General features: G+C 44.2%; 1 protein-coding gene and 1 long non-coding RNA gene across 3 annotated transcripts; both read right to left on the reverse strand.

Moving 5' to 3' along the window:
* Positions 1-487: 487 nt before the first annotated feature.
* Positions 488-1,320, reverse strand: LOC142263453 (uncharacterized). Its single transcript, XR_012730512.1, has 3 exons — positions 1,181-1,320; positions 923-1,062; positions 488-803 (listed from the first exon to the last, which is right to left on the reverse strand). It is a non-coding gene; the product is annotated as an uncharacterized LOC142263453 (long non-coding RNA).
* A 6,142-nt stretch (positions 1,321-7,462) lies between these two features.
* LOC142263450 (uncharacterized) lies at positions 7,463-22,264 on the reverse strand. Of its 2 annotated transcripts, XM_075332227.1 has the most exons (5): positions 22,171-22,264; positions 21,990-22,087; positions 21,702-21,792; positions 11,365-12,132; positions 7,463-7,591 (listed from the first exon to the last, which is right to left on the reverse strand). In XM_075332227.1, exons 1-5 carry the CDS (start codon positions 22,253-22,255, stop codon positions 7,533-7,535), a joined length of 1,101 nt encoding a protein of 366 aa, XP_075188342.1. In that variant the 5' UTR covers positions 22,256-22,264; the 3' UTR covers positions 7,463-7,532. The 2 variants fall into 2 exon arrangements, with proteins under 2 accessions (XP_075188342.1, XP_075188341.1); XM_075332226.1 differs by lacking the exon at positions 7,463-7,591 and having other exon boundaries at positions 10,598-12,132.
* Between the last annotated feature and the right edge of the window lie 1,011 nt (positions 22,265-23,275).

Raw genomic sequence — 23,275 nt, forward strand, 5'->3', positions numbered from 1 at the left:
CGATTTCTCTATCGAGTGCTTCCCGATCCGCTTGAGTCTTGCGAGTTGTTGGTATGCTCTGTGTTGTTGGCGCAACACATTCTGCTTGTATCAGGTCAATCGTGGTTGTGCTCTGTGTTATTGTGGGTTATGGTGTTGTTGCGGTCTTGATTAAGCGTTGCTCGAATTTACGGGGCATCTGTATTGGACATGTCTTTTCACGATGTTTGGCTGGCACAGCGCTTCCTTCTTGTCCTTCCACACAAAGCGGTGATAGAGGATGTGTTCACACACTCCAGTTAGTCGCGTCTACTTCGACTCGCACTGTAGTACTGTTAGCATCATGCTCCGCTAGAGGTTGTAGAACCGCACTAGCTGTTTTTTTCTGGACAGCGTGTGTAGCTAAAAGAAAAGAGAGTTATAGTTGTGTCATAAACATGTGAAACAATGTGAAGATTGTATGTATAAAGACTGTATACAAATATCTAAATATATACTTACAGCTGTGAGGGGGTGAAGTGATAGTTGATGTCACCATATTAGTTGCTGCAGCAGCAGCTGCTGTTGTGGGAATACTTGCTTTCCTAGGGGAGGTGGGTGTATTTTCTTTTGAAAATAAGCTTTTCTTCCACATCAGTTTATGGTCTATGTATAAAATGTATAACCATTAGTCTGTGGCAAAAATTCATTTCTTTTGCCCACGACCATTACTGAGTACTGATTACATTTTCTATTCGCTGGGATCAGGTGTAGTGGCGTGCCACGTTTTTTATCTGGTGTAGGAGTCTGATGGGTGCCAGTCCCGTAGTCCGGATGCAAAACATCTGTATAAAATTTAGTATGTATGTATATATATATATATATATATATATATACACATACACACACACACACATACATATATACACATATATATATACACACATATACATACACAACTTACCGGCGATAGCCTGTAGTAAATTAATATTGCTTGTAGCAGCACTAGAATTAGCACCAGTCCGTGCCCCTGCCACAGTCATGTTGCATCACACTCCATGGCGCTTAATAACAGAGGGTCAAGATCAAAATCCATAAAGTCATCTTAAGAAAGGAAGAAATAATATAAAAAAAATATTCAAAGCAAACCCGACAGATACATAATGAATTAGTATTTACTCCACCACACATATATAAATATATAGCTATATATGCAGCTTACCGCACATAGTCTGCTGTAAATTAGTCCCGCTTGCTCACAGACTAGTATTAGCATCAGTTACCACCGCTGCACCCGCATCAGCACCAACATCATCACTCATAGCACGTAAAAATACATCGGAAACACTGCAGTCCATAAAGTGTCATCTTAAACAAGAAAGAGATACATACAAAAGTAGTATGTAAAATATATAAAATTCATCAATTTTTTACAAGCAATATTGCAAAAGCAGCCTTGGTAGAGCGATTTAATCGTACATTAAAAACACAAATGTGGCGCGATCTCATGAAACATAACACCTTTAGGCCCCCTTCACACGTCAGTGATTCTGGTACGTATGTGCTTTTTTTTTTTATACGTACCAGAATCACTGACATACGCAGACCCATTATAATCAATGGGTCTGCTCACACATCAGTGATTTTTCGCTGAATGTGTCTCCGTGCAGCGTACACCCGTAGCCGTGATTCTGCACGGAGACAAGCCCGTTTTTTTCTGGCATCACTGATGACCCACGAACCACACTATGGTGTGATCCGTGTGTAATCCGTGAAACACGTACCAGAAAATCATGGACATATTAAATATTAAATATTTTCAACTTACCTTGCCTGTGATTCGCTGTGCAGCCTCCGCTCTCGGCAGCTCCTGCCTGGCTCATGAATATTCATGAGAGCAGGAATAGCTGACCAGGAAGTAGCTGCTGAGAGCGGTGGGCGGACGCTGGAGAGCCGATGAGTTCAGCACCATGGACAGCAGGAGCGAAGGCAGTTGAGTAATGTCCATATGCAATCACGGAGTGCACATGGACAACCCACGTGTGCCGTGAATCACGGAACATGGAGGAACATGTGCGTGTTTTACACGTCAGTGAAGAACATCAGTGTTTTTCACTGACGTGTGAATCGGGCCTTCGGTATATTGAAATTTTACCTGATCTGGTGTAATAGCTATAATCATAGCTATCATACTACAATTCGATGTAGACCTGTTGATGTGACAAAGCGTAACTCACTACAAATCTGGAAAGATGGTAATAATTGCAAGCTTTCGAGACTACTCAGGTCTCTTCATCAGGCATGGTATAACACAAAATCTGAAGAGTCACATATTTATACACAACAGGACAGTCCTGTTGTGTATAAATATGTGACTCTTCAGATTTTGTGTTATACCATGCCTGATGAAGAGACCTGAGTAGTCTCGAAAGCTTGCAATTATTACCATCTTTTCAGTTAGCCATTAAAAGGTATCAACCACTGAGGACTCTCAGTTCTTTTAAACAATTTTTTTATCCCTACTGGCTAACACGGTACAAAGATATATTTTACTTGTACAAATCTGGAAAAATATTTACGCTTCTAGAGTCAGTGCTAAGCCTATTAAACCGTCTTTAAAAATCGGTGGTCATGTGAGAGTGTCATGATATAAAGGTATCTTCATTAAGGGGTATGAACAAACGTACACGGATGAAATATTTGTTATTACGGCCATCAACACCAAATTTAAAAAACCCCTCTATAAAATTGCTGATTTAAACGGAAAAGAAATCAGTGGTTCATTTTATAAAGAAGAAATAAAAAAATACTTTTGGATGAGCATCGCATCTACAAAATTGAAAAGATTTTAAGAAAAAAACATATTAGCAGGTCAACGTATTTTCTAGTGAAATGGCTGGCCTAACAACAACATTTAACATTTGGATTACAGAAGACCAGCTGACGGACGTATAAATCATGGAGGAGGGCTCATTTTATATAAACACTACTGTGTAATGCTTCTTCTAAAATGTACCCCGAAAACACGATATCAAATTATACCATCAAATTGGCAAAACCTGTACAGCTTTCTGGTCCGTTTGAAGTTGCACTCACCGAGATTCAATATCCGCATACATGGTATACGTTTGAGCAGAATGACGGAAATTTCTTTATAGCACGCCGCGGTGATATATCTAAAGAATTTTATTTGAAATCAGGATTTTATTCAAACATTACTGATCTCATAAGAGCCATTAATGAGTGTATTGATGTTTTGAAGGTGGCACCCGATGGTTTTAAACTTTGATACGATGAGGTAAAGAGAAGTGTTGCCAGACTCAGCAACGATACAATTTGCTCCAGGCCCGAAACTATCACGTATTTTAGGCCTACAACCTTTTATTGAGGCCTCTGTAGATTACACACGTCTGGAACAGAAGAAGTCGTATGCAGATATAAAAGACGGATTTTATACATTATATGTGTACACAGATATAATTCAACATCAGCTTGTAGGTGACAGCTACGTGCAACTTCTGAGAACTGTTCAGGTAGCTGGTAAGAGCAGTGAAATTGTCACCATTCAGTACACAAGACCCAATTATGTACCCCTTTGAAAACAACATTTTGATTCTGTGACAATCTCTATATTATCAGATCAGGGCACCGCTGTTAAATTCAAGTACGGAAAAAGTATTGTTCGATTGCATCTCAGACCGCGGAGGTGTTGACACAGAAAAATGGTGTCTCAGAGGGTATATGGTGACCCCACCATCTATGCCAGATATTACATAGCGCAATCGGGTCATGGATTACAGGTTTTTCGCGGTGATGAGTACATGTATGGTGCTGGTCTTGACGGAATTTTAAGAGGCCTTTTTAGAAGAGCCATACCATTATTCAGGAGAGGACTGGAAATAGTAAAGCCTCATGTGAAGACGGCTGTCAAAATCATTGCTAAAGATGCGGTCACATCCCTCTCATCAGCTGTAATGAATCGAATAAACACACACCCACAGGAGGGCTCCGGCATAGTTTATGTTGCTAAAAAACAACAAAAAAGAAAAAAGATGTGTGCGCTATTCACAGCCCCCAATGCTAATGAATAAAAAACCCACCAAGAGACAAAACTGTCAGAAAAGAATAAAGGGGGCTTTACACGCTACAATATCGTTAATGTTTTATCGTCGGGGTCACGTCGTTAGTGACGCACATCTGGCGTCATTAACGGTATTGCAGCGTGTAACACTTACCAACGACCTTAAACATCCTCCAAAGTGGTGAAAATCGTTCACCATGGAGCGGTCGTCCTAAAACCAAAAATTGTTAATGGTTGTTTATAGATGTTGTTCCTCATTCCTGCGGCAGCACACATCGCTGTGTGTGACACCGCAGGAGCGAGGAACCTTACCTTACCTGCATCCCGCCCACAATGAGGAAGGAAAGAGGTGGGCGGGATGTTCGTCCCGCTCATCTCCGCCCCTCCGCTTTGATTGGCCGGCCACTTAGTGACGCGCCGACCAGGTAAGTGCATGTGACGCTGCCGTAGCGAGAATGTTCGCTGCGGCAGCGATCACACAATATCGCATGCACGACGGCGGCGGGTGCTTTTGCATACGATATCGCTAGCAATTGCTAGAAATATCGTAGCGTGTAAAGCCCGCCTAAGACACTCTGTGGACAACATCTTCTAATCAACTATAATGGCTTTCGTACATGATGCTTCTGTAGAGTGCACAAAATCTGAACTGGATATTTTTGTCATTCCCCCTACGCAAACAAGTATCGACAAATCGCTTTTTGTAGAAGTACAACCTGTTGCGGCTCTGTCACACAATGCCCCCCTGGAATTTTTCATATCGGGAAGCGGTGAATACTATTATGATCTGAACAATACCCTACTGTATATAAATTGCCATATCATGAAACAAGATAATACGGCTATCGGTGTGCGTGTTGCATTTATAAATTACCCCCTGACAACATTGTTTAATCAGGTTGATAGCACTCTGGGGGATCGCCTCATCTCGCAGTCAGATAACCTCTACAGCTATAGAGCGTACATTGAAACTCTTAAATTACAGCTCGCAAACACTATCGACTCAGTTTACCTCTGGATTGTTCTATAAAGACAGTGCGGGGCATCATAATGATCGGGCCTTGGCTGGTCTAAATGCTGGATTTGTCAAAAGAGCGCGTATAACCGAGCACTCTAAGCCTGTGGATCTATTGGGGCCAATTTTTGGAGATGTATTTAATCAACCGAAGCTCATACTGAATGGGCTTGACCTCAAGATCAAGTTGTCGAGAAATAAGGACACTTTCTGTTTGATGTCTGGTGATGCGGAACCGTAAAAAGTGAAGATCTTACAAGCGTCTCTCTATGTGAAGAGAGTGCAAGTCTCTCCAGCTGTACGTTTAGGTCACAGTCAGGACCTACTATCCGCGACAGCCAAATACACTATTGATAGGGCCTGCATGAAAGTATACAGTATTCCAGCCGGCACGCGAATTACAAACCACGAGAACCTCTTCTTGGGACAAATTCCAAAAACTGTTATATTGGGCTTTGTAGAGAATGAAGCCTTTAACGGGTCGTACAATAAAAACGCATTGTGCTTTCACTATTACAATGTAAGCCATGTAGCGCTTTACCTGGGTGGCCAACAGATTCCAGCCCGCCCTTTCCAACCTAATTTCAATGATGCTTTAGCCATCCACGAATTTATGTCTTTGACGCATGTTTCTGGTCGTTTTAAATCTCATCATGCTCTGGCGATAGATCGTGAAGAATTTATGGCCGGGTTCACATTGTTTGCATTTGATTTATCACCAAATCAAAAGCCTGGTGGTCGTTTCTCGCTCGTTAAATCAAGTAACCTGCATGCTGAAGTGCGGTTTGCGCTACCTAACCCGCATACTGTAAATATGATAATATATGCCCTCAACACAACTATACTTCAAATCAACCACAGAAGAGAAGTATTATTTGATTACATCTAATTATGGATAACTTCCATCTCACAAACCTGTTGAAGTCTGATCGTTATACAGAATGCATATTTGCTGGTGTGTTTCTGTGTGATTTGCTACCGGCATATAGAGTGACCCAGAGACACGCTGCCTACATTGTGAATACAGACAGTTCCGGTCAAAGTGGGAGACATTGTATATTGATTGTACTTTGGGATGATAAGAAGGCAATATTCTTTGACAGTTACGGGTGTTCACCGACAAGTGTTTTATTTCCTGACGAGTTTGTAACCTTCTTAAATAGAAACAGTGAACTATATTCTTTTCAATCCATTCAGATTCAGGACACATTTAGCAAAGTATCTAGACATTACTGTGTTTACGTTTTGTACCATATAGCGCGGGGAGTGTCATTCAATAAAATATTACAATGCTTTCGTAATGAGTTAAAAGCAAATGACAATATTGTGTCTGATTTTGTCGCATCTCTTTTACTTGAGCATTCGATCAATTCAGGATGTCTTTATAAGCAGCTTTGTATGCCCCTATGCCAAGTAGTCAGAAGTGATCATTGATCATGTCTTAATAAAGTTAAATATATGTTGATTAAATGGGTTTATCTATAAGCAGATATAGATATTTCTCTGTTTCAAAAAGACAACATATGTATGGCATCTGGCTATGAGCAGCTTTGAGAGCGAGAGTCTCATTGTATTGGTAAGGGTGTGTGAAGTATGTGAAGATGGTTGTGATCAGATATGAAGTCCTCTTTGTATCTAAATGAACAGGTTTGATACAGTTATTGTAATTGTAAGAAACTTGTCGTGTTGGTAAGGCTGTAATGTGCAACTGAATGTAATTAAATTCTGAGCAATAAACTTTTTAAATTTTGATATTGTGTCTGTCTTTCATTTTATACACAATATAAACACAAACTTTCTACATGGGTGCTATAATAAATGCTTTACACTATCAGAATTAGTGTTATAAGAAATGCTTTATAGCATAAGACGCGTAATAGTATAATTGGCCATATACATAATATGCCCAATCAAATCAATTACACTATCAGAATGACTTCTGCATCAAAACCTCAGTGAATAAAATGGCAAGATTCCAATCAATTACACTAAATCAGATTTCTGTATCATAATCAGTGAATAAAATGGTGTGATCCTAATCATTTACACTATCAGGATTGCAGTATCAAATTCCTAATCAAAAGCCTATAACATACAGGGAATGTAGAAATCAGATAGCACTTGGAATGTTAGGGGAGGGGAGGGGGTGTGTTTAATACACTTAGATAGGGGCGGGGCACCTGTCAGATTTCTTTTTGACGAGACATATGTACCCCTTACTACTGCTTCCTGACACTTTTTCCCCCTTCCTCTTCTTCTGTTACCCAGCTACCTACTTCTGGGTCTTGAACTTCCCCACCTCCACCCTCCTCCATAATACTGGCCCCAGCCAGAGAAAGCTCAGTGAGCTCTAAACTCCTCTCCAGGTTTGCAATGCTCCTGAGTGTTGTGAGCTGCATATTTAGATCAGTTACCTGGGCTTCCAAATATATAAGACACTGACATCGGGCGCAGACATATTCACCCTTGAATGGTTGTTCAAGGCATGCAACATCTCACAAGACGCACATGTGGTAGCATTGTCCATCGAGCACATACTAAATGGGGATAAACAGAACAGATAAAAACAATGGAAAAGTATAAAAAGTAACATCAAACTATGCTTGTGTCAAACTATGATATTGTGTTCAACTGTGTTATATACTAAAGGCCGCTTTACACACTGCGATATCGTGACCGATATCGCTAGCGTGGGTACCCGCCCCCATCGGTTGTGCGACATGGGCAAATGGCTGCCCGTGGCGCACAACATCGCCCAGACCCGTCACACTACTTACCTGCCCTGCGACGTCGCTGTGACCGGTGAACCGCCTCCTTTCTAAGGGGGCGGTTCGTTCAGCGTCACAGCGAAGTCACAGCTGCGTCACTGATCCGGCGCCCAATAGAAGCGGAGGGGCAGAGATGAGCGGGACGTAACATCCCGCCCACCTCCTTCCTTCCGCATTGCGGGCGGGAGGCAGGTAAGGAGAAGTTCCTCGTTCCTGCGGTGTCAAACGTACCGATGTGTGCTGCCGCAGGAACGAGGAACAACTTCATTACTGCTGCAGCAACGATATTAGAGAATGGACCCCCATGTCACCGATGAGCGACTTTACACGTTTTTGCAATGATGCAAAATCGCTCAAAGGTGTCACACGCAACGGCATCGCTAAAGCGACTGGATGTGCGTCACAAATTCCGTGACCCCAATGAGTTCGCTTGAGCGATGTCGCAGCATGTAAAGCGGCCTTTAGTTTGTAGCCAGCACTTAAATTGCAACCTTAAAAGGCTCAGCAGCCCTCGCTTGGTGTGACCGGCATATGTAATTCTCTAAGCAGCTAGCAATGCAAATAATGAATCACCTGACACAAATCACAAGACGTCCTCCTTTTGTTTACCTTTCACAGTAACAGAGATATTGCAGATATATAATACTCCAGATAACTTAAACAGTTACACAGTGATCACAAATATGATATTGTATTCTATTATTATATGCACTTGCTTTGCAGCCAGCACTTAAATTGCAGCCCTACCCGCTCATGAGCCCTTGATTGGTGTGACTATAGAAGAAAACATTTTTTTATTAAATTCAATTTTGGATTATATTTTGGTGCACAACGCTATACTACAGGTCAATTATAGGTATATAGAGCCGGAAGTGCAGCCCCTGCCCACTGCACTTGTAATTCATTAGCAGACAATTTCAACTATGGATTGCTCTAAAAAAAAAAATAAATTAATTTCTACTAGAAAGTAGTTATTCAAAATAACCGTCACTTGGTATACAGGTCATTACATTGGGGTATAAAATCCTGATGACAGATTCTCTTTAAAGTGCAAATTTTGGGTGTCAGGTTATTGGGATAATTTAGTAAGTATTTAAAATAATAGTCCCCTTAGAACCTATAATCTGTGTATTATGGAATAGAGAAGGGGGTCAGTTCCCAATGATTATGAGAAAACTACTAAACTTAGCGAAAAGTGATTTTAGAAACTCGATCACATCAGATGTTCCCACAAAGAAGGAATGGATGGTAGATGGAAATAGTAATTTGTAATATGAACATGTTTATTATTGTAGTATAGAAACGTTACAGACATTGATCAGACATGGATATTGTGCGCTGAAAGTAACTGTAATGAATGACAGATCGCTGAGATTGGGAGTGAGGAAGAAGAGGGAGGAGGAATGTTGGGTAGTTTTGGGAAAGGTTGTAATACTCTTGTCCGTATACTGAATATATAAATATATAACAATGTGAAATGTTCAATGCACATGGAATATGGATTTTTATTTGATTTTTAGAAAACATAGTTACTTACATAGTTACGAAGGTTGAAAAAAGACCTTGGTCCATCTAGTTCAACCTTCCTCCACCAGTTCTACATTTGGTCACCAAGTCAGTTATAACCAACAATGTTGTGTGTACTGAGGAAATCATCCAGCCCTTTTTTAAAAGCGGTTATAGTATCTGCCATTACTACCTCTTGTTGTAGGGCATTCCACAGTCTGACTGCTCTAACTGTAAAGAACCCTTTCCTGTTTAGCTGTCGGAATCGCTTTTCTTCCACTCGCAGTGAGTGCCCCCTGGTCCTTAGTATTGTCTTTGGAAGAAATAAGTCATGTGCCAGTCCTTTATAGTGACCACACATGTACAAACGTCTATTAGTAACTGTATATATATTTTAATCCTAATGTAACTTCTAACGCGCTTTTCCTTTCTTGTTTACTTACTTGCCTTTACTTTGACTATCTCTTTTGTGTTTACTTCTGCAGTTTGTCAAATATATGTTTTCTCCCCATATGAATTTTTCTTACTGGTCAACAAATTACAATTTTCAAGTAAAATATTTCTAAACTTGTAGGTATGATAATGGCTTCTACTAGTAGGAATTTTTTGATCTTCACAAAGATGTGTGTAAAATATTTCTCACATTCTAAACATGAAAAGTGTTTTCCCCTGTGTGAGTTCTGTAATGTGTGAGAAGATTTGATTTATTTGCAAAATATTTCCCAGATTCTGAACATTAACCCTTTAACGTACCAGTGGTCATATTGTTAATCTCCCGCTACTGCCGCCATTGATTTATACGGCTGAGATGTGTGCCTGCTAGGCACGAGCGGAATTGTTATCCGCCCATGCAGTTTAATCCCTTCAAAGGCGATGTCAATAAGTGACGTCATTATAATCGTGATAAAAATTTAACTCACTACCGATAACGGAAGTCACGTGACGTGATCATGTGACTTCCAGTGGTTGTCATGATAACACATGATTTCATGACTTCTGTAGCTCACGTGACTCACTCACTGTTTCACCCGGCCGAGGGCTGGGTGAGACAGGAAATGAGCATATCCGGTGTTCACTGCTGTGTAGCTGTGAGCAGCAGATATGGAAGTGATCAGATTGCTGATCCATAGAGCCCCTAGGGGACCTAGTAAAATAAAATAAGTTTAAAAAAATAAAAAAAACCTAAACAATGAAATCACCTCCCTTTCGCCCCTTTGAAAATTAAGGGGTAAAAAAAAAAAAAAAAAAAAAAAAAAAAAAAAAATTATACACACATTTCGTATCACTGTGTTCAGAAACGCACGATCTATCAAAATATAAAATCACTTAATCTGATCGGTAAACTGTGTAGCGGGCAAAAAATTCCAAACGCCAAAATTAAATTGTTTGGTCGCTACAAATTTTGCGCTAAATGCAATTACAGTGCAAAAGTAGTACCGTTAAAAACGTCAGCCTGAGACGCACAAAATAAGCAGTAACTGAGCCATAGATCCCAAAAATTGAGAACGCTACGGGTCACGGAATATGGCATAAAACGTACACCACTTTTTTCAAACAAATTTTAGATTTTTTTTTTTTTAACCCCTTAGATAAAAGTAAAGCTATATATGTTTGGTGTCTACGAACTCGCACCTACCTAAGGCATCACACCGACACATCAGTGTTACCATATAGTAAACAGTGTGAATAAAATGTCTCAAAAACAATAATGCTATTGCACTTTTTTTGCAATTTTTCCACATTTGGAATTTTTTTTCCCGTTTTCCAGTACACTACATGGTAAAACTTATGGTTTTATTTAAAAATACTACTTATTCTGCAAAAAAAGAGACCTCACATGACCATATTGACTGAAAAATAAAAAAGTTACGACTATCGGAAGAAGAATCGCGAAAAAAAAAACGGAAAATGCAAAATTGGCCAGTCGTGAAGGGGTTAAAATGGCTTCTTCACTGTGTGAATTTCTTGGTGAATAACAAGATGACGTTTCTGTGTAAAACATTTCCCACATTCTGAACAGGAGTATGGCTTCTCACCTGTGTGAAGTCTCTGGTGTCTAACAACTTGTGATCTAGTTGTAAAACATTTCCCACATTCTGAACATGAATATGGCTTCTCCCCTGTGTGAGTTCTGTGATGTCTGGCAAGATTTGATTTACCTGCAAAACATTTTCCACATTCTGAACAACAAAAAGGCTTTTCCCCTGTGTGAAGTTTCTGGTGATCAACAAGACTTGACTTATCTCTAAAACATTTCCCACATTCTGTACATGAATATGGCTTTTCACCTGTGTGAATTTTTTCATGATTAACAAGATTTGATTTCCAGGTAAAATGTTTCCCACATTTTGAACATGAAAATGGCTTCTCCCCCGTGTGAGTTCTCTGATGTCCAACAAAAACTGATTTCTGTAAATAACATTTCCCACATTCTGAACATGAATATTTCTTCTCCCCTGTGTGAGTTCTCTGGTAACTAACAGACTCTGAAGAAACTCCTATATCCCATGTGTGAATTTTTTGATGGATTTTTTTAAATTCTATAGTTAAAAATGGCTTATTTGCTGTAAGAGCACCTTGATTTATAATGATCCTTTTGCCACATTCATTTTTGTTAATAGTCTGTGATGAATCAGAAGGTAAGACTTGTTTAAAACAATCAGGTGATAGATCTTTGCTGTGAAGGGAAGATGGTATATCTGGAATAATGGCATTCACTTCAGTTATATCTTGTATGATGTTAAGGTCATCTGATGTAAAAGTTGAAGATGTCAGTTGTGTTTCTGATCCCCTGGTACAGACATCTGGCAAGAATAAAAATTGTTTTTAATAATATATAAAAAAATGTAAGTATATAATTTGTAAAATAGCTGAAGAAATTGTGAGTTATTTAGCAAAGTATGATAATTTACTGAAACAAAAATCATTCACAATCTAACAGTGGACGTCAGAGCAGGAACCAGTAGACCATGATGTTCAACCCTTTTTGTTAATTTTGCCTCCCAAATATTGAAATAATAATCCACCAAATAATGTTTTCTAGGCCAAATTTTTACAAAAAAACTACTATTCCATCAGTGGAAAAACAGAGTGTTTTCAAAGACTATTGAAAAGAGATATGGCCTCATAATCCTATCCAGCAAAATCTGTCCTCTCAAAGCCAAATGTCTTTGATGTTTCTCAGCCTTGCAGTGGCCCAAACACTGTTAGTATCCACAGGTTTGTCATTTCCACAGGGAAGAAACCACATAAATATTTACAGTTCGCGTGTCTCCTGGAGCACAAGCCGGGCACTATGTATTGGGCAATAAAATGACATATTTACTATTTTCACTATGCAACATCTACTCCATGCTAATTTCCAGAAACTGCTTGTAGAGTCAAAATACCATGTTTTCCCAAAAATATGACTGTTATATTTGTCTTGGCCCTGAAAAATGCACTAGGGCTCATTTCCATCTTACGACTTATTCTCCATTGGGGAAATCCCCCGCACCCCCCCAACGTCTGCGTGGCTCCCAGGTCCTCTTGTGATCTTCAGCATGTGCTCCCAGCAGGTATGCTCCGTGTGGTCCTTCCCTGCTCTGGCAGACACTCACATACACACATCGCGCGCACACACGCACATTCACCTCATCCAGAGATACTGATTGCTTCTGGCAAGCAGAGAATCCTGGGACGCAGTGCAATGGTGCGCAAGTGTAGCGCCCCTGAGCCACTCAGGGCACTACTAGATACTGCATCTTCACAAGGATGCAGGGCCTACCCCCTAAACCTGGAACACCAGTGCCTGTAACATCTACACACACACACACACACACACACACACACTAAAATCCTAGTTTCCACGACACACCAGGGGGCCTGGACTAGTCAGAGACTGGGGAATGGCCACCTAGAGGGCGGAGCCAGACCAGGCGACTAGACAGCCTGGTGGGAGTGGACAAGACAGAACAGTAGTGCACAGTGAAGGAGAGTGAGGTGCCTTGAGCTGGGTCATGTAACAGTGACCCGGGGGCACAGGAGAGTGGTTGCCTGGGCGGGTACACTAGAGTACCGCTGGGACTAGAGCACCGACGGGGCACAGATCCCTAGGTTAGGCGATATTTGCCAGGCCGTATGAAACTACCTGCACAGTGAGGGGACCTTTATGGACCTCACTGCCCCACAGATCCAGGGGCACCAGCAGTAAAGCAAGGATCAGGGTTCAGGACACAGACCAGCCCTACAGGATCCACACTGCCCGCCATATGGACAAGGAGACTGGCACAATAAGGGACAGTTGGCCCCCAAAACGCTTCAAGGTACGGGGACCCAAAACACAGTGAGGGTGCCGGGAACAGAGCAAATGAGTCATCAAGCTGGCACTGGAAATACAGGGACCTGAACCAGCTGTTCAAGGGTCCAAGAGTGAGTAGAGACTGTGAATTACAACCCCGGTGTGGCCTCCTTTACTCCGGCGCGTCTACCATATAGCTCCCTGGGCTGAGCCCTACCTGCGGAGGGCCTACCACCACAGCTGCCATTGCCACCAGCCCTAGGGATAGCCAACCCAGCAGCGGCGGTTCCATCGTCCTAACTGCAACCCGCAGGTGGCGTCACGCTAATGACTAATTTTCCCTGTAAATATTCCCCTTTTAAAAAGCCCCCAGGGCACGGGACCAGCCAACGGCCACCAAAGTGACATTCCCCAGTGATACACCTCCCGGGACTGAGTACCCCATTCCCTGGGCAACACACAAGGACCTGTGGGTCCTCCATGTGTTCCACCACAGGTCCTCACGCGCTGCTCTCTATAATGAAGTGTCCTGCAGTATTAAGCTATGTGCCCACGTAGCGTATTTTCATGCATTTTTATACATTTTTATTGATTTTCAAAGAAAGCAAACACTCATTTACATGTTGCATGAAGCCTTCATGAATATACAAAGTTGAGTGAATGAAAATAGACATAAACCTTTTAGAGATAACTTGCAAGGAAAGAGAATTAGAAGAAAAAAAAGAGTGAAGAAAGAAGGGAGGGATCAAACCTAGAAAGAAAGAAGAAGGGATAGAGGAACTCTGAGCATGGGAATCTACTGACATTAATACAGGGAACCGCCAATAGGGGCATAGAAATCAGGGCACTTATTTCTCCGCTATCTTAGTACCGTTTGTTACACTGTAGAGGAGAGGAAGGCCTCCCAATGGAACCATTTGGTTGCAACAGAACACTACTCCTGATGAGACTGGGCTACCAATGTCTCCATACGATGGGACAGGGAGATCTCTGAAAACCATTCCTCGAGTGGGGGGAGGGGGGTTCAGTGGATCGCCAATGACGGGGGAATTCTTGTTTTGCCTTCTTGTAGCATATGTCGTAATATAGATTTTTTATATGCCACCTTCGACTTTGGGAACATGAAGAGGAGCACCGCATCTGGTGAGGCTGGTACTGAGACTTCTGTTACAGCTTTCACCACCTTGAGCACACCCTTCTAGAAGGCCTTCAGAATCTGACACGACAACCAGATGTGGGTCATCGTCCCCTCCTCCAATTCACATTTCAAGCACAGACTAGACACCCCTGGGAACCACCTCTGCAAGGCCACTGGATCACGGTACCACCTGGAGGCAATGTTGAAGCTCGTCTTTTGAGATTTTGTTGCCATTATGGATTTGTGAGACAAAAAGAAACACATCACATTGGTTTTGTGTAAACGTGCTATTGAGCTCCAGCTCCCAACAATATTGTAGGGCTCTCCAGGCCCTACAATAGGAGGGGGGAGGTGGGCGGGGGGCTAGTTCCCTATAGCTCCGCAGTCAAAAGCGCATAGATGATCGACATAGTGTGTGACGGCATTGAAGGGGCAATACACAGTTCCTCGAACCCTGAGAGAGGGCGCTAAAAGACAATTTTATCTACAAGCCTGAAGAAAGTGTTTTTGCTGAATGTATTCAAAGACATGTTGGGCCGATGCAGGATGATCTCCTAAGATAGACTGTAAAGGAAGAAGGGTACCTCTAGGACAGTGATGGCGAACCTATGGCACGCGTGCCACCAGGGGCACGCAGAGCCCATTCTGCTGGCACGCGTGCTGTCGCCTGATCCTGCCGGGTTGATCTGCTGGTGCAGTCGCACCGGCAGATCAAAACTGTGTTGGAGCGGAGGAGACATTTCTCCTCGCTCTGACACTCCTCCTCCCCCAGGCTGCAGGTGTGTTGCCTAGGAGACGGAGGAGCGTCAGCGAGCGGCGCCGGCGTAATGATGTCTTCTGGCCACGTGGGAACTGAGGACCCAGCGGCGCGCAGCGGGGGAGCGGGTGCAGGAAGGTGAGTTGTGTGTTGCTTTTTTTTTTTTTTTTTATAACGCGTGTGCGGCTGTGCCAAGGTGGGGATGGGGGGCCCAGTGCCAGCGCCAGCATGGCGTGGCGGGGGGGGGGGGGAACACACATGCCAGAATGGGGTGGGGGTGGGAGAACGCACATGCCAGCATGGGGGGGAGGGGGAACGCACATGACAGCATGGGGTGGGGGTGGGAGAACGCACATGACAGCATGGGGTGGGGGTGGGGGAACGCACATGACAGCATGGGGTGGGGGTACGCACATGACAGCATGGGATGGGGGTGGGGGCCCGCATATGCCAGCATGGGGGGGATGACATGCATGCCAGGATGGGGAACAATGCATGCCAGGATGGGGAACAATGCATGCCAGGATGGGGAACAATGCATGCCAAGATGGAGGAAACATGCATGCCAAGATGGAGGAAACATGCATGCCAAGATGGAGGAAACATGCATGCCAAGATGGAGGAAACATGCATGCCAGGATGGAGGAAACATACATGCCAAGATGGAGGAAACATGTGTAACGGGGTGCCAGGGGTGCCTCGGGGGTTGTAGTCGTGGCCCCTTTTTCTGTCAGGCTAACCCCCGGCCCCGCCGTCACTATTGGGACAGGGGATTGTTCTGTGGGGCAGAGTGTGGTGGAAAAGAGCATACTATCAGCCGCAGGAAGACTCTTCAGGCAGGGATCAGATAAACCAAACGACATGTTTATTGCACAGAGTTTCACAGACAGCTCAATGCACGGATCTTGTAGCGCACGGTCACAATTCCTGTCCGGGGAAATCTTTCCTTGTCGTTTCCTCTAGTGGGGATGTGCCCGGCTACTCTACTTCACCTAGGCTCCCAGTCCGGCTATCACAGACTTGACCCACACAAATTCTGCTTCACCATTGAGGACACTTCTTCTCTCCTTCCCTTCGTTCTTCCTGTCCACTCAGCTCCACACTCTGCCCCTGGCTGTTCCTTCTCCCCCGTCCCGGAATCAACTGCCTTCAACACACACTTCTCTCCCTTCTCCCCTAAGCTGCCGGCTCCTCCTCCCTCCTGCACTGTTTCTATGGGGACAGCCGTCCCACCCGGGCTCTAGGGGGAAAACCCACTACACAGTAAAAACATTTTTATTAATAACATCAACAGTAACTACTTTATCTACCCCAGAGTGGGGCATCTTCAGGGGGGAAAACTGCGCCTCCTTGTAAGGGGTCCGTCCACCCCTTACACATGCATGCCAGGATGGGGAAAACATGCATGCCAGGATGGAGGAAACATGCATGCCAGGATGGGGGAAACATGCATGCCAGGATGGGGGAAACATGCATGCCAGGATGGAGGAAACATGCATGCCAGGATGGAGGAAACATGCATGCCAGGATGGAGGAAACATGCATGCCAGGATGGGGGGAAACATGCATGCCAGGATGGAGGAAACATGCATGCCAGGATGGAGGAAACATGCATGCCAGGATGGGGAAAACATGCATGCCAGGATGGAGGAAACATGCATGCCAGAATGGAGGAAACATGCATGCCAGAATGGAGGAAACATGCATGCCAGGATGGAGGAAACATGCATGCCAGGATGGGGAAAACATACATGCCAGGATGGAGGAAACATGCATGCCAGGATGGAGGAAACATGCATGCCAGGATGGAGGAAACATGCATGCCAGAATGGAGGAAACATGCATGCCAGGATGGGGAAAACATACATGCCAGGATGGAGGAAACATGCATGCCAGGATGGAGGAAACATGCATGCCAGGATGGAGGAAACATGCATGCCAGGATGGAGGAAACATGCATGCCAGGATGGAGGAAACATGCATGCCAGGATGGAGGAAACATGCATGCCAGGATGGAGGAAACATGCATGCCTGGATGGGGAAAACATGCATGCCAGGATGGGGAAAACATGCATGCCAGGATGGAGGAAACATGCATGCCAGGATGGGGAAAACATGCATGCCAGGATGGAGGAAACATGCATGCCAGGATGGAGGAAACATGCATGCCAGGATGGGGGGGAAACATGCATGCCAGGATGGAGGAAAGATGCATGCCAGGATGGAGGAAACATGCATGCCAGGATGGAGGAAACATGCATGCCAGGATGGAGGAAACATGCCAGGATAGGGTACATTTACCAGGAAGGGGAACATTTACCAGGAAGGGGTACATGCTAGGAAGGGGGACATTTACCTGGATGGGGGTAAATTAACCAGGATTGGGAACATATACTAGGATGGAGGACATTTACCAGGAATGGGGTACATGCCGGGATGGGGGAACATTTACAAGGACGGGCAATATGTCAGGATGGGGTACATTTACCAGCATGGGTGAACATTTACCAGGATGGAGGACATTTACCAGGATGAGGTATATTTACCAGGATGGGGCCATGATGGGGACAAATATACCAGAATGTAGGAAATATATATCAGGATGGGGGACATGTTTACCAGGAAGTGGCCATCAAAACATGATCAGGAGCTCGGATGCATGGTGGAGCGATACATTTTCAATGTTCAACGCCGCAAACTGGTTTAAGGGAATAGGAGGATGGTTAATGGGGATACTGCAATCAGTATTCCAAGTGCTACTCTGTCTATTAGTGGCCTATGTAGTATTTAAATTGTTAATGCCTCTGTTTTCCTGCTGCGTGAAAAAATGCAAAGATAGTAATTATTCAGCGCCAATATGAAATTTCTAACATATACGCTTTTCTACTCTTTCACATCATAATACGCCAAATTGATTCTATGGGACTCTTGTCGGGAGGTATGCAGGCTCATTACCCGGAGGACGGATGTGGATTTGAAGACTTCACAACCCCAGGCAACCCGCGGCTTGGACAGCATCCGGTGACCAGCCTGCTATTCCAGCTTCTCAATAGGATCCAGTCCCATCACGAACGCCAAAGGGGGGATTGTGAGGAAAGAGTTAACTAAACTTGAGTAGATAGTCACCCACGCCATTTCCAAGAAGCACAAACTGACCCATCTACGCTCTAGATGGGTGGGCAAAAGCCAAGGACAAATGAATTATCGAAACCATGAACTACGCTTTGCCGAGAAACGAAACTTATGCTTATGCACACAAAACAGCTACGCCCAAATTAGCTTGATAAAAACCTGTATGTGTAATAAACTTCAATTCAGTTCAGAGCGCACACTCTTGCTTTATGTGCAGATACCAGTCTCTGTCTGTATCTCATTAAGGTTGAAAGAAGCTGAGGGGGTGACTGGGACCCTCTCCTTATTCGGTCATCGCTGGCAACAGTTGGGACCTATTTAGGGGTCAACCTAACAGAACTGAATTCATAGTTGTAGAAAGTGAATTGCTGTGGAAGCTGACTGATTTTTTGTGACAGTACACCTCTCTTTGTGGAGATTTCAGACACTGCTATATTCTGATGAACAGATGGAATAAAAGCTAGTCTAATGTAACTTGCAGGACATCTGACCTGCTACTTGGTATATCTGCAACAAAACTTGCAAAAAAAGCAGGTCAGTGCTGAGTCAGGTAAAAGTTCACAATTGTTTTGATTTTAGGCCCCTTGCACACTGTAATTTTAGAGTGGTTTCACACTTGTGTTTGGGTCAATCCGTTCTGGATCTGACATCCAGCTGACCCCGGGGCAATGCTGGCGGAATGCTGGCATTCCGCTTGCATTGCCTATAGAAGTGAACGGCTGGGTTCCGCGATCTGCAGTCGCCCGTTCGCTTTCGTAATGCCGCATTCCGCTATCAGTGTCAGAACAAAAAGAAGAGCATTTTCTTCTTTTCGTTCCGCTGCAGGTTAGCGGAATGGCGGCATTACAGAAGCGAACGGGCGGCCTGTAGTGCATATGTAGCGGAAGTGTGAAAGCACCCTGATGCTGCCACTGTTTTAGAACTCCAAAGCACTTGCTTTACTGTCATTTTTGAGAGCGCTTTTGTGAGCGCTCTCGGTAATGACCCTTAAGATACAGGCTATTGATGAACGCTAAGTGCTCAAAAATAGCTCCTGTAATAAAATTAAAAAAAAAGAGCTGGCCGAAACAACACCTCGCTTTTCTAGCCATTGACTTATATATTCAAAATTGGCAATCTTCTTAGCGATTTTCCAGTGCTTAGCACTTGGGTAAGTACCTACTGTGAAAGAGGTCTTAGGGCTAAAACACAAGGCCGAAATTCCCTGCCTAATTTGGGGCCGAAACATCTGGGGGCAAAAAGCTGGGGGTGAAATATCCATGGGTGAACTGCTGTTGGCGAAATGTGTGGGGGCGAAATGGGCGAAACATCCTGGGGGCAAACTGCTGGGGGCGAAACATCCTGGGGGCGAAATGCTGGGGGTGAAATGTTTGGGTGTGAAGTGTACCTGGGGGCAAACTGCTGGGGACGAAATGTTGAGGGCGAAACTTCCAACTCCCCCTCCATGTACCCACTGTGGGATAATCCTAACATCCCTCATATGTTACAGTTAAGGTCCAGTCACACATAACGAGATAGTTAACGAGATCGTTACTACGTCACAGTTTCCGGATCGTTGTTAAATCGTTGGTGAGATCGTTGGTGAGATCGTTGGTGAGATGTCACACAGTCATTTTCCCAACAACTTTAGTAACGATGTAGCGACCTGTATAACGATCTCGTTGGTCAATGGGACCCTGTCACACAGCATCTATGTAACGATTCTGACCTCGAATAGGGGCGTAGTGTTTGACGCTGTAAGCCACGTAGGCGTGCATATGCGTTGCCTTTTCCACACCCCTCCGCTCCGATTGCTGGCCAATACTGCGTTCTGATTAGGCGGCCGGCCTAGAACGCAACTTTGTATCGCTTCATCCTTTGTCCCTTTTTGAGCCTTGCTTTGAGGATAGAACCTGCGACTTCAGCTTCAATCCGAAAAGCAAGCAAGCAATCGGGAACAAAGTACCAATGAATCTGGGTGTAGTCGCAGGTTCTATCCTCAAAGCAAAGGCTCAAAAAGGAACGAAGCATGAAGCGATACCCAATCAGAACGCAGTACTGTTCTCTGCCCAACTAATCGGTGCAGAGTGGGCGCAGAAAAGGTGACGCAACTACACGCCTACGTGTCACACTTTAAGTTCTCATCTAGGTCGTTAATGAGATCGTTGGTAGGTGTCAAACATACAGATCCATCCGGCCCAACAGGACTCCAACAAGCCAAAAATGGCCCAGGACATTCAGCAACGACCAACGATCTCACAGCAGGGGGCGGATTATTGGTGCATGTCAAACATAACGAGATCGCTGGTAAAGTCGTTGTTTCGTCACAGAAACTGACGTAACAACGATGTTGTTAGCGATCTCGTTATGTGTGAAGTGGCCTTTACCCTGTGCTGAACTTTGGATATAAACGCCCCTATCAGCACATTCATCAGAAGGGAGAGAAGTAAGATCCATCAATAAGAGGCCGAGATTCTAGGAAGATGAAGTCATTGCTCTCAGTGGGAGAAACAATAAGAATCTTGTAGTTATGATACTTATTAATGGCAGATAAAGATAAAATAAATGATGTTACAAAGCAAGCTTTCCAGATACTGAGGTCTCATCAACTACAAGATTATTATTTAGTTTCTCCCACTGAGAGCAATCAATCTTTATTCACCTGGTGAACACGGCACCAAACTAAGAATCTAGGACGTCACCAGCATCATTACCCTCCGCTTTCTCATAGGCGTCCACCATACAGATTAGATTCTTCTTCCCATGATTTCTAAGTTGTCTGCCCTTTCTACGTACGCTGTCATTTGGCTTTACAGATTAGAGATCTGGGCAGCTAAGGGTCAATGTCTTCTAATTTCAGGGGATAGGGTGGATCCTATGTAAGATCTGCCTGATACAGATCTCACTCCAACAGAAGAGCGTCCAATGCCCAAAATAATCGGGACAGTTTTGTGTGGAGGAGCATGTGGGGGTCTAGCAGCAGAATGGTGACCATTTGATATGGCCGGACTACAACCCTGATAAAGCAGCCACAGCCGGTGACTGAGAAGAATCTGTGACTTCTCTGCATTTAGTGGTCACTACTCACCTGGGCAGTTATCTGTAGGAATCTCCTCTTTACTCCGCTCATCACCCCTCACATATGTCTCTGTAGTATTAATATGGGGCAGATCTTCCCCCTGAAACAAATATTGTAAAAGTCACAGACAGATGGAGAAGTCCCATCTATGATCAGCTCTAATCCTGCCATCTCCACCGCTCTCATTACACAAGTATAACACATATAATACTGGAGGATAAAACAAGACTGAGCACAAGACCTTCACAGCCGTCTACACATCATAGGGAGATTTCATGGCCCCTTCTCTCCATCTACCTGATGATCCTGAGGAACATCGGGGTCTTCTTGTTTACAGTCCTGTGGGAGAAGAGGACGGGGACATCTCTCTGGTGTTGCCCTCTTACTGGATAGAGCTGGAGGAGACACATACAGGGACTGAATTCATTCCTTACATACAGATAATTATAGGCCGTGTGTATTTAGTCCTGTCTATTACCTGGTGATGTGAGGGGCTGGGGAACCTCCATCATGACGTCCTTGTACAGATCTTTGTGTCCTTCTAAATACTCCCACTCCTCCATGGAGAAATAGACGGTGACGTCCTGACACCTTATAGGAACCTGACACATACAATGATACCGTCATCCCCCGATCCCTTCATAGCGTTACTGTATAATGGCCCAGCATTCCCAGCAGTGTCACCTCTCTAGTCAGCAGCTCAATCATCTTGTAGGTGAGTTCTAGGATCTTCTGGTCATTGATGTCCTCATGTATCGGGGGGTGAGGTGGAGGCCCCGTGATTGGGCTCAGGGGTCTTCCCCATCCCTCAGACACAGGGGCCTGACAGCGCTCACTAGAGGTCTTCTTCACTACTGTGTAATCCTGGTTATGGAGAGACACAGTAATAAATCTCACTCCAGACATTTCCAGAGTCCTCACCTCTCCAGTTCTGTCCATCTGTTATTCCCATAGATAAGAATGGTGTAATGTGACGTCATCAGAATCTCTCACCTCTCCAGTAAGCCGGAAGAGGATCTCTAGGGTGAGGTGTAATATCCTCTCCGCCATCTTGTCCCTGTCCATATCCATCTTTCACGGGGCAATCAGGAGAATTCTCTTCTATAGAACAGAGGTCCCCAACTCCAGTCCTCAAGGCCCACCAACAGTGCAGGTTTTGGGGATTTCCTTAGTATTGCACAGGTGTTAATGTAATTACCTGCCCAGGTGCTGGTTCCAACAGCAGTGCAATGCTAAGGAAATCCAGAAAACATGCATTGTTGGTGGGCCTTGAGGACTGGAGTTGGGGAACCCTGCTATAGAAGATCTCCACTGAGAGGATCCGATATTGTAGGGACCTGAATGGGGAGAAGATGACGATGTAACATCATAAAGAATCCGCTGTAATAATACAATTACTGGAGAGAATAAGGGGAAACATAGAATGAGAACATTGTGGGGAAACATTATACTGTGGGGAGAGAAAGGGTCCGAGGACCGGGGGCAGAAAGGGGCCGAGGGCAGAAAGGGGCCAGGGACCGAGGGCGGAAAGGGGCCAGGGACCGAGGGCGGAAAGGGGCCAGGGACCGAGGGCGGAAAGGGGC

Source organism: Anomaloglossus baeobatrachus, unplaced genomic scaffold (assembly GCF_048569485.1).
Source record: "Anomaloglossus baeobatrachus isolate aAnoBae1 unplaced genomic scaffold, aAnoBae1.hap1 Scaffold_259, whole genome shotgun sequence".
NCBI lineage: Eukaryota > Metazoa > Chordata > Amphibia > Anura > Aromobatidae > Anomaloglossus > Anomaloglossus baeobatrachus.